At 36.2% G+C, this 18,731-nt stretch overlaps 1 protein-coding gene across 2 annotated transcripts in view; it reads left to right on the top strand.

Annotated features, from left to right (window-relative positions):
- The first annotated feature begins 1,726 nt into the window (after nt 1-1,726).
- LOC135685067 (intersectin-1) overlaps nt 1,727-18,731 on the top strand; it is a 44,627-nt gene continuing 27,622 nt past the window's right edge. Inside the window, exons 1-18 of one of the 2 annotated variants that reach the window (XM_065200816.2) lie at nt 1,727-2,564; nt 5,566-5,649; nt 6,041-6,104; nt 8,291-9,132; nt 9,831-9,894; nt 10,332-10,564; nt 10,929-11,026; nt 11,193-11,245; nt 11,653-11,764; nt 12,945-13,094; nt 13,428-13,568; nt 13,894-13,978; nt 14,421-14,560; nt 14,733-14,991; nt 16,094-16,315; nt 16,871-17,601; nt 17,905-17,989; nt 18,522-18,622. In XM_065200816.2, the coding sequence (XP_065056888.2) occupies nt 5,568-5,649; nt 6,041-6,104; nt 8,291-9,132; nt 9,831-9,894; nt 10,332-10,564; nt 10,929-11,026; nt 11,193-11,245; nt 11,653-11,764; nt 12,945-13,094; nt 13,428-13,568; nt 13,894-13,978; nt 14,421-14,560; nt 14,733-14,991; nt 16,094-16,315; nt 16,871-17,601; nt 17,905-17,989; nt 18,522-18,622 (3,462 nt within the window). In that variant the 5' untranslated portion in view covers nt 1,727-2,564; nt 5,566-5,567. Of the gene's footprint in view, nt 2,565-5,565; nt 5,650-6,040; nt 6,105-8,290; nt 9,133-9,830; nt 9,895-10,331; nt 10,565-10,928; nt 11,027-11,192; nt 11,246-11,652; nt 11,765-12,944; nt 13,095-13,427; nt 13,569-13,893; nt 13,979-14,420; nt 14,561-14,732; nt 14,992-16,093; nt 16,316-16,870; nt 17,602-17,904; nt 17,990-18,518; nt 18,623-18,731 lie in introns of both variants that reach the window. The other variant, XM_065200815.2, reaches the window with a different exon arrangement.

The following is an 18,731-nucleotide window of genomic DNA, read 5'->3' as shown; positions in this document are numbered from 1 at the left end:
TGCAGAGTAACCAACAGTTTTTTAAAGTCATTCGAACAATGTCCTTCAAATATACGACAAAGGAAAAAGGAAACAAATAACATTTGATAACAAGTGTTCAACATCTACACTTCCAGGGCACCTGATGATATCAAGAACAATCAAGCATCCGTTGCTGTTGGTAATGGGGTTACAGAAGAAGATTGAAGTCGAAATTATCTGGTCAGAAAGTTACAAAAGCGATGTTACGGACTTTGATTAAGAAATGAAGGCTGACCACACTCAAAATTGATTATCCATGAAACATGCTACTCCATTAGTAAATTGAGACATTGAAAAGCATCAGTAAATTTGAACTTGAAAAAGAAAATTGAAATACCATGCCTTTGGTAAGGAACTACTATATAATGAATTTGCATGTAGCAGGTCGAAACAAAACCCACAGGAACATCTCAATATCCTTATTATGAATTCTCGTATCAGAAGATTTCTTTGGAGGAGGCATTTTGCTTCGGGTCGACATGTACCTATTCATATGTCAAACTTCGTTCTTGCCTTTGGTCTTGTTTTCTAGCCGTGATTTATGGTGAAATTATAAATAAATCTGTTTTCTTGAATTTGTGCTTCTGTCAGGGCACTAAATGTGCCGTTAAAAATAAGAAGCTACTGCCAGTGGCGGCGCCAGCTATTGCAAAATGGGAGGGTGAAGGGCGTTGCCAGTGAGACCACGCCCTAATCGCCTCGTTTCAGTGCTTTGTACCAGGTCAAATTTCCTTAGGAAATATGATCTACCCCTACCTAGTGCTTTTTAACCCGTTTTTAGACGAAATATGTAGACCATGTTTCGACAAAAGTGGGGGGGGGGGTAATTACCCCCCCCCCATACCATCCCCTGGCGCCGCCACTGGCTACTGCGGAACTTTGGTACTACAATATGGTAAAAAGAGGTCTAAAAACAAGGAACTAGGCCTAGGCTACTATTAAAAATCGTGTAGACAAAAAGCCATAAACAGCGTCTCTATAACACTTGTGGTGTAAAAAAGAAGAAATACTCTGTCTCAATACAGGTTGAATGAATGAAACCGAACGAAAGAAAACTCGTCGAAAGGTCACTGCATGACAAGCATTACTTGCAGCCATTTTTGATAAAGTAGCGAAATTCGTCTACTTAATTTCAAAAAAACCGAATATGCGATGATTACAAAATGTTTAGAAAACAGTTATTTAACAAAATGTTGAAGAAAATCATTTTTTCTGTGGTGACTCACTTTTTTTAATTTCAAACATTAGCATTTTGCTGTTAAAAGTCAATTTCCTCTTTAGGTATTTCTATTATTAGCTATTATGTTGTCATCTAAATTTCAGTTATCAAGCATTTTACTTTGCTTCTTCTTTGTTTCTTCTTTCTCGTTTTTTTCCATGTAAGTCCCTGGGGGCTTATTGAATCGTTGATCTTCTAGAGGAGGGCTAAAAAGAGAAGGGGGTTAAAATGAGAGGGGGCTAATTTAGAAAAGTCAATATGAATAAGCGATTTTGGTGGGGGCATATGACAAACAATTTTTTATTCAAGAGAGGTCTATTGGAGAAGGGGCTTGATCGAGATGCAGGAGCTAGATACAGAGCTTTTATGGTAATTAAACAGGCAACGTACTGTATCATTCTATATTTGTATTATGTACTGTCTTATTATGTACTGTGCGTGGGTTGTTGATAGCATAATGTAGCTGAAGCTAAAGCATACCAGTGGCCCTGTTTGATCTTCTGTTAGATAGGATTGTTTAGTTTTTGCAAATTTACTTGTAGCTTTCAGAAAAACAATTTTTTTCAATTATACTGTGGCTTTTGAGGTTAGAGCATGATAGAAGAAGAGCCATGACATGGTAGGGTTGTAGGGCAAAACCAAACATCGCAAAAAAGGAAAAAGTTACTCTGTGATAAAATGCTGGATGTGAATCCTCTATGACACGTATGATTATTTGACTTGTATATTTCAAACAAAAAAAATGACAATTTCCCAAAACTTCGACGCTGGTATGTAACGCAACGCGCGGTAAAATCTCCCACTGGTAGCACTGGCATTTTGCGCATGCTTGATAACAAGTTAGGACTTCTTTGAAAGGCGTGATGTACCGCTCACTGTCAAGGGTGCAGAAAGGATAGCTGCAAAGTATCAAATCAGTGCGATGATTGTTCGAAGTAATTTTATTCAGTTGTGAGAAATAAAATTGTGAATACTCCATCGTAAGCATATGTTTTGACGGAGAAATAAGAAAGCGGAACTACCATAGGTCTTCCTGGCCTAACAAGGAGGAGGGTCGGCCTAGTCATATCGAAGACATATCGCGAGGTATCACGGTTGCCCCCTCCTGGTTGCTGATAAATTTGATTAATACACGGTTAAAAGTTAGTGACACACGTGTTATAAAGAGGAGCTGGCAGTGAGTGAAAGTCAGTTAAAACTGGGTGAGTGTCAGTTCGACAGCCGAGTCATCATCATTCGCAAAGCTAGTGAATAATGTCGTTGAAAAATCGTCCCCGAAAGAAAAGTGCAGAGTTGTAGAGAAATATAGCACATTTACTGTGAGGTTGGTATTAAAAGCTAGATATACTACAAAAAGGTTTTCTGTAAATATTTGAATTGGTTCAAAAAGATTTTAGCATATGCATTTACTATCTCCAGTTAATTATGGTTTATTTGTTTGAGTGACTTAGGTTAGAGACTTCCAATTCCAATGTCAATTCTGTTACGCAACTGGAATGCTATTATGCGTGAAGCTGTAAACCAAAGTAATTAGCACTGTAGTCGAAAGTGAGAAGCCGAATATTTGTTGAGAAAAGTGACTACATGTTGTGTTGATATATATTTGAGATAATTTTATCTCTAAGTGAATTTTTATTCATATTTGTTTCAATCTAATCCATCATATTTAAATCTTAACATCTACATTTTTAACCTCAGTCTCAACATCTTTTAAATTAGTCACAAAAAATGGTTCAATTTCAGATTTTCAATTTGAGAAACAAGTCTACTTGTCTAAATTTTAATTATTAAAAACTGAGGTTTTGAAAAGTAAAAAAAACTTCAATTGCTTGCAGCTAAACAGTTCTGTTTTTGACAGCAAATATGAATAGTAGGGTCTTAGAGTCATCGTTAAACGCTAGTGAAACTGAGTCAGCAAATTTGTGATTGAATTCACATGAATAGAAGAAAAATCAGATGGTTGGTAACCAAAAATAATTTTTTGGGCTATGGCTAGAGCGTTCAGTAATAAACCAAAAAGATTGTGAAATGTGAAATTCAAGACATAGTATTATGGTATCATTGTTTTCAGCAACACAATAGGGAAGTAAAATCCTTGACAAAATTGTGTTGTATGCAACCAGAGAAATCTAGTTCCTGTCACTCCAAGAAATATTTAATTCGCAAGACAAAACTATGATATATAATATTGCAACAATTTTTTATATGTATATGTATATAAAGAAGAACATGACATAATTCAACAGAAATTGTGACATAGGTGTGAGTTACATTATACCAGCATGCTTTCGGAGGGGGTAACTTCCATATTGGATAGGGCTTTGAGTTACATTGTGCTGCAACATTCCAGTACACAATGCTCTGATTAGAATCACTCTGTAGCAGTGATTACCCTCTCACAGCCATTTTTAAAGGTTTTGCGCAAAAGATCATGCAGAAGGAGTGAAAAACCACCTAAGTAAATATTACTTTTACTTGTTCAATCACCGATATTAATCAAGTTTTATTAGTTATATTTCAAATGTCTTCTTGACATTCATTTTGAGATTTTATTGTTAAGTTTGAATGATGTCCTTCTTATAAAGCTAAAAGTTGCATGATTCTATTTATTAATTGAAACAAGCTGACTAAGTGAGTAAAGGAATAGACCGTATATTTCTCAAAATTATCAAGTATACCTTTGTCAAACCATAAGCAAAAAATCATCCATGATGTATGTCCTGTACAAAAGTTGTAGCCTGAATAAAGTATCTTATGCCAGTGAAGCCTTGTTTGTATACCAAAATGTTCCAGGAAGTGGTTTGTATCTATTATGAATACAGTTGCAATATACATGCATTCTTGCATTTGTTTCTAAAATGAAGCCTTTTGCTGTGCAGCATTTCAAGATTACCTGAAAAAGCAGATATATACAGAGCAGGGATGCTGGAGAGGGGGGCACGGGGGTTAACTACCCCTGTTGCCTTTTGGTAGAAAGGGAAAGGAGCAAAAGTGCTCTTGTCATTGAAGTGCCCATGACACTGGCTGTTTGTAATAATCAAGAGATTCATATAAAATTCTGAATGTACTGCCTTGCTCATGACAACATTTCTCAAAACTTATAAAGAAATTTATTAGGCCAAATATTAGCCGATTTTCAAGATATTTGCAGCAGATTGAAATGAAATGACAGTTACGAATGGGTTGTTAGTAGCTGGAAATTATTTTGCAAATCCCCTTTTACTCAAGCCTGCCCCCCTTGCCCCTTGGTCGCTCCGGCATCCCTGATACAGAGTGCTCCATACTTTAACATCTTCTTTGTCTCAGAGGATGGTCAGTTCAAATTAAATTGATGCATTATGTCACCATTTATGCTATCTTGAAATTTCTATGATAATTCCCAATGATAGGATTTGTTTACCTTTTCCGTATCTTGCTTTTTTATGGGCCTAGACTTGTTTTGCCATGAATGGCTATTTGACATAATTTAATGTATGAGGAGTACATGGAAACCAGAAACATATGATTGATTAATGATTGCAGACCTTTTTTTGCATTATCTCAATACAATTATATAACATAGTATTACAGCAAACAAAAAATGAAAATTAAATCTATAATATATTTTCTTTTCACATCCCAATCTCAGTAGCACCTTTGCAAGAGAAAAGCATGTAGAGGCAGCACTATTTTTTCTATGCAATTGGAGGTCTCAAAAGCTACTAGGTCAACTGGCTTGTCAAACAATATTAGCTCTTTGGCATTTACATTTACCTTAAATCTCCAATTTTTAGTTTACAAACAGGCCCTAATCACGCTATTCCGCTTTAACCTTTTCCCCCTTCATTTTTGCTGCTTTATTGTTGACTGGAAGTGTTTTTGGAGTGCTAATAAGATAAAATGAACATGGCTTTATATGCTCCTTAGGACATTGAGGGTTTTCTTTATTTTGTATATTTTGTTTGCAAAAGTTTTTTAGGTCCATAAATGTAGTTATATTTTTCAAATGGCTTTGAAAAAAGCAAACATTTAGTAAACTAAAGCTTTTTGTCTGACACTCTTCAGAGTTTAAAACGTCAGAACCTAGATCGAAAACTCGTTTTATGTTCTGACGTTTTATGTTCTGACGTTTTATGTTCTGTTTGGAAAAAAGTTTTTGATCTATGTTCTGACGTTTTAAACTCTGATGAGTGTCAGACGAAAAGCTTTAGTTTACTAAATGTTTGCTTTTTTCAAAGCCATTTACAAGTTTTGTACCACCAAAATATTGTTTAAATTTTTCAGCAAAATATTTCTAGTATATAGCAAACAAGTAGATTTAAACACATTCAACTTCTTTTTTGCAGCAATGTGGGTAATATCTCCAGAAGAGAAATCAAAAACTGAAAGTATATTCAATAGCTTGAAACCAAACAATGGAAAATTGTCAGGTAAATGTTATAATGCAATCTGTGGAATAACAACTAATCGGATGGAAACCATATGCTTGAATCTTTGAAGTTCCTGTATCCTTTTGAATGTTTTCTATTGTATATGTTTTTCTTTATTTATAAAGTTGGGCTAAGTCTAATGTCAGATTGTATTGAAACGAATTGTGTGGTAAGTTGAAATATTCAATAGAAAATTGTGGTTTGCTTATGCTTCAGAAACAAGCTGCTCATCATGACAGTTTTAGAAGATCATCAAACTTCTAACGTCTAAAATGTTCCCATGTTCACAGGAAAATGCAGGGGAAAGTTTGTCATATATATTTATGTCATATATACATTTAGGTTTATGGTAATATTTGATTTTAATTTTTTATCTTAATTCTTCTCAAAGGTGACCAAGCTAAGAAGTATTTTATGCTTTCAAATCTTCCTACTCCCACACTTGGCCATGTATGGTAAGAATTTCATTTCTTTTGTGTTGGTTTTATCAAAACTAAGAATCCTTGCATAGTCTACTATTTTTGATGATGATGATGATAAAAAAATAAACTAGCCTCAATTTTCCAATTGAATGCTTTTTTAATTCTTATAATTTTTATAATTTGATTCCTATAAATAATTTTTAGGAGCAAACAATTAATTACAAAACGGTTCTAGCGGGGAGCATAGAAATACATAACAACCCTGTGGCCATAACATATAGTAAATATTGCAAAAATTCTATATAGATGGGAAGGAAAAGAGAAGGGGTTTGTATAGCAATGGCCTTACACAAGAAAGGGGGTTTGTATAGCATAGTCAGGGCTGGAAAATGTTAGGGCTTGAGTACAAATTCATTGCAGGAAATTGTCGCTGTTTGCCAGGAAATTTTTAGCGTGAAATCTCCAATGCTTGATTTTAACATGAACATTAAATTTATGTTACTCTCTTTCTACTGAACACTGTTTTCTTGTGATATAGATACATACTATATAATTTTTGTTCTGCACTGCTAACAAAAACCGAAGTTTAGCTTTCAAAATACAATCATCAGGTATTGTCAGCGTCTGTTATGCCAAATTTCCAACAGTTCAGGCATTCACTTCTCTTTCTACATAAGTCTTCCCTCGATAAATAGAAACACTTAAAGACAGCCAATCTTGTTACATCAATCTCATTGAAGATGAACATGCTCCAAAACCTGTGTCAATGTGTTCATTATCATTCATACTTTCTACTGGCATTCGCATAAATTTTTAATCGCTAGCTTAAGTAGAATGTAAGCGTTTTGGGCTTACATCTTTCCCTCTAGCACCACCCTTGATTTAAAACATTAATTTTAACCATTGGAAAATAAAATAGTATCCTTAAATGTTGTATGATCTACTAGCTTTGATGATGAATTTGAGCAACAAACATGAAACCCAGGGCAGGGGGTAGGATACACCAATACCTCAATAGTGTCTAGTTAGCTAGTACTGATATGAAATTAAATCAAAGTTATTACAGATTTTCAGATCTACTAACTTTAACCTTGAAAACAAACTATGAGTATTTTGCTTTGTCACCTTCTCCTTGATCATCTTATGAAGTATAAACAAAATGATTGCTGTTTTAATAGCTACAATCAAAAATTGAGGACCAACAAATATTTCTTTTTTAGCGTGTAAAAGTTTAGTAAAAAAAAGTATGACAGTTTATTTTTAGGACAAATGTTTAAACAAATCAAGCAACTTAAATTATGACTTTCAGTGGCTGAAAACTTTGTTGAAGCTTCGCAGGAAACCTTGAATTTTTTATTTTGCTGCCAGGAAGAAAAATCTTTTTTCAAGCCCTGAGCATAGTCACCAAAGCCCCAGAAAAGACCAAACAAATGGTCAATGCATCCCCCTGCCCAATAAAATGACCTGTAGGAAAAACAATCCCAAGCCAAAAAGCCAAACAAAAGACTGATTAGACAGTCAACTAATATAAGTATGGCTGCTACCTGACAGTTGCTTTGCCCATAAAGGTTGTTGCTTCAAAGTGCAGAACCTTTATTCATTAAGGATGGTTCTTGCTTTCTATACAACTTTGCTGTTTATTGCCAGAGACCCAGATTTGGGGATTAGAATCTGCAATGACATTTAGGGTTGAAGATAAACAACACTTTTTTGGTTGTACAAGACTTGAAAATAGCTTTGAAAAAGCAAACATTTGAGTAAGCAAGCTTTTCGTCTGACATTCTTCAGAGAATTATGAACAACACTGTTAATTTAAAGCCATAGGTTAACGATCTAGAAACTTTCAATATTTTGATTTCCAAAACGCCAGTCAGTGATAATCTTAGCAGAGCTATCCTCGGGATAAATGTTGCAATATACAGTTTTGAATGCAATCTTTGTGCCTTCTGGTGAACCATATTATTTTCTTTATTGGGTTTCCAGTTGATTTCAACTAATTCAGCTTAGCTGTGAAAGGTTAAAAGATTTGGATAGTGATACACCAGATTTTAACCTTGTACTGGCATTTATTTACTACCCTGAAGATTATTTCTAAATTCTCCTGTTACAATTTATGAGAAACATACAACCCCATTTCCTTGAAGCAGTTAACCAGGTATTAAAACTGAGCACGTATCAAATTCTAGAAAACGCAAAATTTAATTTTTTTTGTTTTGAAGGCAACTTTCAGACATGGACAATGATGGTAAAATGACACTCCAAGAGTTTACAATTGCTGTGCATTTGATTCAGGCAAAATGCAGAGGAATAGAAATACCAAAAGTTTTGCCTTACAGTTTGAAATCATCATCAGTGGAAAATCAATCTGTGTTTGGATCCTCTGGGAATACTCCTGGAACCAAAATGGTTGGACCTGCAAGCAATGGTTCTGTTGGTATGTCAATGGGATTGCAGTCGGGGGGACTACTGATGCCAATGCAGATGGGCATGTCTAGCTCGGGCATGACAAGTTCAGGTATGTCTGCATCTGTCAGTGGTATGTCAAGTGCCAGCAACTCTCATACTGGAATGATGGGCATGCAATCATCTTTTGGTGCTTCAAATATTCAGTCAGGGTTTGGCAGTGGCCATTCAGCATTTGCTCCTCTAGGTAATGCCTCAGGCTTTCATACAGGCATAACTGGAAGCAATACCTTTCCACGAAATTTGCATCTCACCCAGTCAAATATGCAGCAAAATACTGGCCAAACAGGGCTTTCACCACTAGATTCCCTTGGTCTAATATCAAGCTGGAACCAACCAAAACCAGATTCCTCTGCTCAACAAAAAGCGCAATTAAGCCGTGCATCAAGCATGGGTCCAGTACATGGAAGTGGCCAGTTAAGCAATTTCTCATCTAGTGGAGGTTCACAGTTTGGATCCACTTTTGGAGGAAGTAGTAACAGTTCTAATGATGTCACAGAAAAGTCTTTGACAGCTGGATCTATTCCACCAACAAATAGACTAAAATATACACAGATGTTTAAGGCAGGTGACCACGAAAAGAATGGATTCTTAAGAGGTAATTTTGAAAAATTGAGACAATTGTTTATTTTTATTTTTGCAGCCATCTAATTTTTTTTTCAGATTCTTTTTGGTCCCGTATTCGATATCGAATGTTGGGGAATGCACTGTTAGGGGTGCAGCGTCCTGGGCCACGGCATTGTGTGGTAGGGTGGCCAGTTCCTTTCCACGCCGCTTTTACCTCCCTAGTATGTTTCAACTGGGTACTCATTTTCAGCTGAGTGAACTGAGGGCTGTCTGCGAGCCAGGATTGAACCCAGAGTGCTGGCATGGCAGTCGAGTGCCTTAACCACTCGGCTACCGTGGCACCAAATCTTACCGCACTTAAATCTTGACACATTTTGTAAAATCAACTTCAGCAGATTCAATCATCTTCAGTTAACTGCAATTTTGTCAGTTTTGAACAGATTCGGTCATATTCAGTGATGTAATTCAACGGTAGTTGATAGTTTTATCATTTTTGTTAATACATTTTGGTATTATCCATAAATGAACATTAGTTCAATGTTTCTAAATCATCAAAATTTCTTCAACGCTCTTAAAAATTTTTTGAGTGAATTGTCACAACATTTTAAAGACATTGTTTTAAAGTTGCTCATGAATAGGAGTTCTGCAATAAATTTTTTGATGCTTTTATTGCCGTTATGTACTTTCTTCTTTAGGTTTTTGTAAAAATATGACTGCTCCTTTTTGTAGGCGAGCAAGCCAGGCAGCTACTGATACAGTCAGGCATTTCTCCAGATAAACTTGCAAAAATATGGTAAGTTTGATATCAGCTTGTTTATGCTTTTTATCCTGTAAAATGGATTATAATTCGTGGAAAAGTCGTGGAAACAATAAGGTTTTGTAAAAACGGCAAGGCAATTTATCGACTATTTTGTCTTAAAGACATTATAGATTAACAAAGTATAATGATAGTAGTTTATTTGAACGATATGTTAAAATGTTGTTTCTGTACAACTTTTTTGTAGAAAGGCTTCAGTTGACAGTGTCTTTTCTTTCCATTCATTTCTAGTGAATTTGTTCCTCTTTTTCCAATTACAGTATCTTCATGAAAGCCTCTCGAAGTATTTGTTAAAATAATGCAACATAAATCTGTTTGCTAGAAAGAAACGCTAGCCGATTCCAAAACTGATTCTTGTTATTGGTCTTTTCCGATTGGTAGAATCCTAAAGCCACAGTAATTTGTATTCACAGGGATTTATCTGATATCAATAAAGATGGTAATCTGGATCTGGATGAATTTCTAATCGCAATGCATCTTATTGATCTTGCAAAATCCGGCCAGCCTGTACCAGTAACTTTACCCCATGCATTGATCCCCTCGACCAAGAGATTCAACGAGGCTGAGCCTTTAGTACCAGAAGTAGGAACTGAAACTGGTAGACCAAGGTCTGAAAGTGTATCAAGTCTTGGGAAAATGGACCCAGGTAGGCTACTTCTCTTCTTCTGTTTCTTCTTCGGTGCCATTTCTTCGGTGCCAGCTGTTTGTTGTCTGTAGAAGATAAAAGTTTGAAGGTGATACAGATTCTGAAAAAAAATATTAAAACATTTGAATAAATCCCTCCTTCCGAATTTTGCTTCCCCTGTTTCGTCCCCGTAAAAGAAGGCTAATTTTTAAATATGATGGCAACGGGAAACAAACCCTACTATATTTTCAACAATGAGAGCATGCTCATCTTTGTATTTGCCAAAAATAAGAATTCATCATTGAAAACAGAATCTTTTCAAAGTCTTCCTCTTTCTTTCTTATGTCTAAATTTATGTTTTATTGTTGCGTTTTTGAATCATCAGTTACATTTGAGGATAGAAGGAAGCAAAACTACGAAAAAGGAAGAATGGAGTTAGAAAGAAGACGAAGGGAATTGCAAGAGAAGATACAGAAAGAAAAAGTAAGGCTGGAAATCTTTAGATCTGGAATAGTTTTAAAGCCTTTGAGTAGGTTTTGGATTTTGGTTTGATTTTCTGGCTAAGGGACGAGTTTTTAAATTGCGCTTATCTAATGACAATTGCTTTAACTGCATTTTATTTTCTTATATTTGATGTAACTATCCGTAGGAAGATAGAGAAAGAAAAGAAAGGGAGGAAGAAGAGAGAAAGCGCAAAACAAGGTTTGTTTTTATCCCGTTTTGTATTGAACCTTTTGTATTTACGCCTGGTCTGAAAAAAAGTAATTTTCCTCAAAGAAGAGCCTCAGAATTTAAGAACCTAGAAACTGTAATCTATTTTCGCCTTAGATTTTTAGTCTCGAAGGCATTGTCCCTTGAATTATCTATTGTCCCGGAGTACCTACCACTTTTTCCTAGTATCACCAACCATTCATGATTGAAGTACACCTTTTGATAAAAGCCCAACGTGAGAACCTCTGCCTTACAACTCCTATATGCGCTTCCTAGATAAGACCCAAGAACAGTCTGAACCCTTAAAAAAGTAGTTTATTCTTTACGATACTTACTGTAACATGCCTGAAGAGTGTAATCGAAGAAGCAAAAATTATCTAAGAATGTGATGTTTCTAGAGAGGAAGCGGAAGCAAGAAGGCTACAGCAAATCGAGAACGAAAAACGGCATCGAGAAGAAATGGAAAGGGAGCAAGAAAAACAGCGACGAAAATTGATAGAAGAAAGACACGTGAGTACTTAAGCTATTTAAGCAGTAATTATGATATACCTTTCACATTTCGTACTTGGCTGTTAAGAGTTTCAATGGATTGTTGTTCATTAGATCGCGTAAATCTGTAATCGCATTGACTGCATAGAGGTGCTTTATGTTGATTACGTCAGAGGCGAGTCTCTAAGTACAAGGTTGAAACCACCTTAAAACCTTGAAGCGATCTAAATCTAGTTATTTATGTAAGTCTAACAACAAGGGCAAGTCCTTAAAAAACTAGGAATGTGAATCATGGCTCTTTTTGGTGCCACCGATTGAACCCAGCATGGAGCTCTTTCCCCTTAAAAACAAAATTTTGATTCATGGAATCCTCTGGTATTCACCCAAAAAATCTAGTTATCGTTGCAGTAGGAAGTGCGAATCCAATTGAAACCAAAGCTTTATGATTTGCTAATCTAGCTAGATTGCCTTTCTTGTTTGATATCCAATGTGGCAGAAAGAAATGTTTCCATGTTTCTATGTATGTATGTAATTAGTTTGTTTCCGAGCAGCTAATTCCAAGCAGTGTAAATTCTAACCTTTTTATATCCGTATTCTTCTTCTTCTTTCTGGCTCTTCCGTCTTAATTCAAGACATTAGCCTTGCCACTGTTTTCTTCCATTCCTTTCGCTCATAATCGTTCTCAGTTAGTTCATCCACTGTTTTATTCATTGGTTTCAGGTCTTTATTCATTTGTCTGATCCATGTCTGTTTTGGTCTTCCCCGATTACCCTTCACTTTTTTCAAATGTTCTCTGAAAGCTAATTTTGCTGGTGTTCTTTCTGGCAACCTTAACATGTGCCCAAGCCAGTTTAATCGCCGTTTCTTTGTTTCGGTTGTGATGGTTGTCTGATGTGATCTTTTATATATTTCTTCATTTCTTATTTTATCCATTAATTTGATGTTTAGCATCCTACGTAGCAGTTTTCTTTGAAAGATATCGAGACTTTCTTCCAATTTCTTGGTTAAGGTCCAGATCTCGCAATTGTAAAGCAGCATTGGATATATAAATGTATTAAGCGTTCTTATTTTTAGTTTATGGATGTCTGTCTGTTACAGAGAATTCTTTCATATTTGTTGAAGGCATCAATGGATAGTCCTTTCCTTCGTATTATGTTGTGTCAAATGCTTCTTTTAATGGTGAATACGTATACTGTAATAGGCCGCTCAGTTGGAAGCTGAAAGGCAGCGTCAACGAGAATGGGAACAGCGACGAAAGGATGAGTTGCTTAACCAAAAAGGTCTGGAAGAGGATATCGTCAAAGGCCTTAAACTAAGGCTTGAGAAGCTAAAAGGAGAACTTATTGTCGAGGTATTTCTATCTACTGAGTTTAGATATAGGCTATCTACTATGTATGAAATATACTGTGGATCGATATGTTTTCTAGAGTAGCAGTAAACAAATCGGAGGTGTCTCTAGAACTAGGTTTGCTATGACCAATCTGTTATTTTAAAGCGTACCAAGATGAGCAAATGATCATGGTATTGAGAGAATCGAGCACTACCGACTGAAATGAAAATCATATTAAAGTACAAACTCCATTTTACCTAGGCACATTTTGCTGCTTATTCTGCCACTTTATTAATCTGATCAAACTGTTTATTAACAATTAAATAATGTTTCCATCGGGTTTTATCACCGTAGACTGCACAGCGTGATGCGCTGAGCGCCTCCCTGCAAGGCAAGGTAGCAGTTAAAAAAGAGCTGATCGCATCAATTGCTGATATGAACAAATCGAGAAATTTCATTCTTTCGCACATCACACAAATTCAAAATGATGCTCAGGTAGCTTTTTTATGCAGATTTCATGCTCTTTATTTAATATCTTTCGCCACGGCTTTTATGATAAAAACATTTTTTGCAACCTCTGCAAAATGATCGATATAAATATTGGTATGTCAGATTTTTCTAGCTGGTTACAGGAAAAGTAAAGTGGATGGCGCACAATTTATTTAGCGTATTTGAAGTTTTGAACATGATTGCGAATAAAGGAACTTCAGTAGAATAGATTACCCTTGATTTGCTGCAATATTTTTGTCTTGAGCACAAAGACATGTTTTTTATAGTCCTAGATATTGTCAGTCGGTAACATTTCGTTTTGAAATTACAGAAAATGAGAATGCTTGTAGCACAATTAAAGACAGAACGAGAACGCGTAGATGTCGAAACAAATAAGCTGGACTCTACTACTACGAGTAAGTGTATCTTCATTACCATTTGTTGGTCAATGTTTTATACCTATTGTGCATCTCATCAATTGAGAAGCATCTACAGAAGGGAACATGGTTTGCAGGAATAGATATTTGACACCCTGAGGTTGTAAAATTCATAAGACATATTTCAGTAGGCTGAAATGAAAATTTCGTTAGGTTATCGGTTTTTTTGGAAACAACAACAGTGTTACCGTGTCAAAAGGAAGATTTTTAGGCAAAATCAACGTTTACATTGTGAATTATTACACATATATATATACTTTTTGTAAAGAGGTCGCATTCGCTGTTACATTGAATTTCATGCAAATATGAGTTTACCAATAACCTTTATGGACTACTATTAAACTGAATAGTATACATTCAATCCATTGAAAAGATTTTGATGATAATCCAATATACAATATATTTTCGATTGAACTCTTAGGTGAAGCTCTTGGTGGTGTAAGAGCCAGCATACTGCAAACGAGATCAAACATTCCACGTTTAAAAACGCAGTTGAAAGCCATAGAAAGCGAGACCGACAGTTCGTTGAAGGAAAACGATTTTACCACAAGGCAGATACCGGTAAGAATATTTGTTTTTTGTTTTTACAAGAACTTAATTATACAGCAAATTGATGTAGGAGTTTTTATTTTTGTTAATAGCTTTAGATTTTTAACTTTTTGGTTTGGTTTCAAAATGATCCTCATGAAACGTCTTAAATTAGTTACAAATCTGCAAGTTGTTTGATTTTTAGACAGTAAAAGCTGCTTTGCAAATCAAAATGGATGAAAATAAGCGATACAAACAGCTGGAAGAGCAGAAAAAACGAGAATACCAAGTTGCCAAGCAAAGTTTGGAAGACGAAACAAGAAGATTGGATTTGATGAACAGAAGAAAGAAGGAAGATGAAGAGCGACTGAGGAAGGAAACTGAGGCGAAGCGAAGGAGAGAAGAAATGATTAATAAACAGAGAGAAGAAGATAGAAGAAAGCAAAAAGAGAAGGAACAACAAGGTTTGTTAATTTTTTATTTGGCTGAAGCAAGAAACAATAGGTGAGGTGTTAAAAAGGGGGAATGTCTTTTAACTTTGTTCCAAGTTTCGAGGCAGAGTAATGTATAATCCTCTGGAAATTTCAGGTATCGTGAGTCTGCAAGTGCATTACTGCTGTGCCCCTGACTGTCTTGAATGATTGAGTTTTGACGGCAAAGGTCCTGCTATCTGGGACAAAAAGAAGGATTTTGAAACCCACCATTTCAGATTTTCGCTTATTTTGGCTCACTTCTTCCTTACATTGAGAAAAGAAAAAAAGGCAAATTTTTAGATTCCAACTCCGAACTGTTCCAAAGTTATGGCTCTTCAAAAATGGGTCAAAATTCCTGGGCCAAATTTCGGTAGAATTCCTGCATTTTGCTTTAAAAGGCCCTTGTCAAATGTTGCGGTTTTGAAAAAAGAATTCTGGCAGCAAAATTTATCCGCAAGAGTATGTTTCACTCCTGTTTTCGAGTTTAACCTTTTAGAAATACCCACTGCAGATGGTTTGATCAGATTGCACAGAAAGTGAGGATATGGTTTTGTCAACGATTTAAATAAAAGGATGCTGTGATATGGAGCACTAAAATGCCTGTTATAAAAAAATATGATGACGTCAAAATCAGATCGAATCTCTCCTTCCTTAGGCCTACTATGGCCTATAAAATTATGAGCCACCCTGACTTGGGCGCACAGATGCACACATTTAGTTGTAACTTGCTACTATGGCCTATGAATTCATGAGCCACCCTGATTTGGGCTCACAGATGCACACATCGAGTTGTATTTTACTACTATGGCCTATCAAATTATGAGCCACCCTGATTTGGGCGCACAGATGCACACAATTAATTGTAGCTTGCTACTATGGCCCATAAAATTATGAGCCACCCTGATTTGGGCGCACAGGTGCACATATTTAAATGTAACTTGTTACTATTGCCTATAAAATTATTAGCCACCCTGATTTGGGCGCACAGGTGCACATATTTAAATGGAACTTGTTACTATTGCCTATCAAATTGTGAGCCACCCTGATTTGGGCGCACAGATGCACACATTTAGTTGTAACTCACCTTTTACAGCAATGAAGCTGGAGCAACAACGACAGGAAGAATCGATGCGGCGAATTCAAAGTGCACAATCTTCTGAAAAGCACGCTCAGATGGAGAGAGCAAAACAATTGACTGCTGAAGCCGTCCAAAAGCAGCACGATATTAAATCCAATCACAAGAATGCCTCAGGCGCTCATCAAGCAACCCAGGATCTCTTTACGGCGTCATCTGTTAAGTCAACACCGGCAGTAGGTATGTAATTAAAAAAAGTTAAAGAACATCCATGCACATTTGTCTGTTTTACAAAATATACTCGGTACACGTAGAAAAATCTGCTACTTTAAAAACATTAATCAGAAAGCTGAAATTGCTATCTCCATTGTTTCAGTGCTCTAATCGTAAAATTATATTAATTAGATGTGTTTTTATCTTCTTTACGCTTTCTTCGATTGAGCAAATTTTTTTCTCCTCAAATGATATTGTCTAGTTTTTGGTGGAGGAGCACAAAGTTTCCAGTTTTCGTACTTCTTTTTTGATCATCCTTTGATGTACGAAATATAATAAGACTCAAAAATGGCCACATCTTTAGTTTAGGTGATAAAACATAGAAAAATGTGACAATTTGGTTTTACATGGGTTTCCAATTCAGCGCTTTGCCTTTCAATCAAAGATTTTATCACGTGTAATATCCCGTAGCATAACCCATTTAACGAAGAGCAGTTGAGTTATAAAGAATATGATGACGTCAAAATGATAATGAAATTGATTGAAATCTGTCAATTTTTCAAATTTATCTATTTGCATTAGATACTGTGTTGCCGATTCCCCCGCCGAAGAAAAGTAGTAAGCCAGTTGCACCACCACGACCAAAGACAAGGCCTGTCGCGGCTTCGGGTGATAAGATCAAAGCACCGGCAGTTGAAGCGAGGAAAAATGAAGAACACAGTTTTGGCAACTGGGATGCTTTAGCAGAACTCGATTTTGGCCGCCATGCACCTGAGAATGATCTTATGAAGCAGCTGAAGGAAGCAACTGGTAATCTGAATACTAACAAGGAGGTGAAGATTAGAAGTGGCGAAAGAGAGGTTTCGTCAGTGGAAGATAGAACGCGGCAGGAGGAAGAACGTAAACGGCAAGAAGAAGAGCGGAAACGGCAGGAAGAGGAACAGAAGCGGCTTCAAGAAGAGCAAGAAAAAATGAAAATGATGGAAGCGAGGAAACAGTTAGAAATAGAAAGAAAAAAGAAGGAAGAAGCATTACAAAGGCGAAGGGAGCAGGAAAAAATAAAAGGAGAAGCAGAACGAAAGCGTTGGGAGGAAGAGTTAAGAAGGCGCGAAGAAGAGAGACTAGTAAAGGAGACTGAAAGGAAAGAAGAAGAGAAACGAAAGGAACTGGAAGAGAAGAAGACGTGGGAAGAGGAGCAAAGGAGATTGGAATTAGAAAGGCAACAGAAAGGAGAAGAGGAAAGGAAGCAAAGAGAGAAAGATGAAGTTAGAAAAAAAGTTGAAGAGATGCAGAAATTAAAGAGAATAAAAAAGGTGAAAAATGTTTTCTGTATATGTGCGATGTGGGTAATATGTATATAATATACGATGTCATACAGCTTTTGACCAATTCGTCATCTGAGTAGTATATATTTGAAGAAATGCGATGCAGCCTATTTCGGATGCGTGTATACAAAGGCAATAGCAAGAATTAATTTTGAAAAATGAGAAAAAGTAAATTGAAGTCAATGATGATTATGATTGTACTGAAACTTTTTAAGTAGCTTTATAAATAGCTTCTTCGGTCGTTTGGTAATGTATACTGTCCCATTTTGATGTGATTCTGCCGTTCTTTAGCAACAGGATCAACAGCAAGAACAGCCTAGCCAAGCCGAAGCGCCTAGCCAACCTCAGCCGTCACAAACTACATCCGTCAGTGAAGGTTAGTTGACATCACCTACATTTTTGCTTGAGTTATGGTTACCAGTGATTGGAGATACCGTAGAATTTCATTTGTTTCGCTCTAAACATAGCTTTACTTTTCAAGTGCAGAAAACATTTGCAATCGTGCCAAACAATTTAGAATTTAACAGGAAAGGGAACGTGCTTTCAACCCTTCATGTTGGAATACTAGGAATAAGACGCCGCTTCTCCAAATTTGCTTTGAAGTTGTTTTTGTTAACACTTCTCACAAGCGCGTAGCTATGGTTTTTAGTTTGGGATTTAGGTTGTGTAGCATGGTCGTTTCTACTGTTGCCTCTTTCATTAAAAGTAATTATGTGAAATCGCTGCTGTGAAAGACTTAATTATCTTTGGTTTGTAGTCTAACAAGCTTACTATTTCCATGGAATAAGCGAAGTGCCACGAAACTATAATCAAATTTTCCTCTGCTTTGCGCCTGTTTCTGTGTTTACTTGAATTAGCCATCGTATTTGGCTCAGCCTATAATTGTATTTAACTCTTTTACCCAGCAGAACCTGTGGCAGCCAAAAGATTGACAAAATTCAAGGCCATTTTCCCGTTTGAGGCACGGCATCCCGATGAGCTTTCCATCCTCGACGGCGATATAATCGAGGTGATTTATTTGTTAAATACTGACCTGCATATAAGTGGAGACTTCAAAATTATCCTCAAGTTTTCGTCACTCACATATGAAACAACAGAGTTTAGCACGTTTTGTTTTG

Source organism: Rhopilema esculentum, chromosome 15 (genome assembly GCF_057945365.1).
Source record: "Rhopilema esculentum isolate cy_ngs chromosome 15, ASM5794536v1, whole genome shotgun sequence".
In the NCBI taxonomy this organism is placed as follows: Eukaryota; Metazoa; Cnidaria; class Scyphozoa; order Rhizostomeae; family Rhizostomatidae; genus Rhopilema; species Rhopilema esculentum.
The sequence above is the reverse complement of the archived record's forward strand: the minus strand, read 5'-3'. Positions and strand labels throughout refer to the sequence as shown.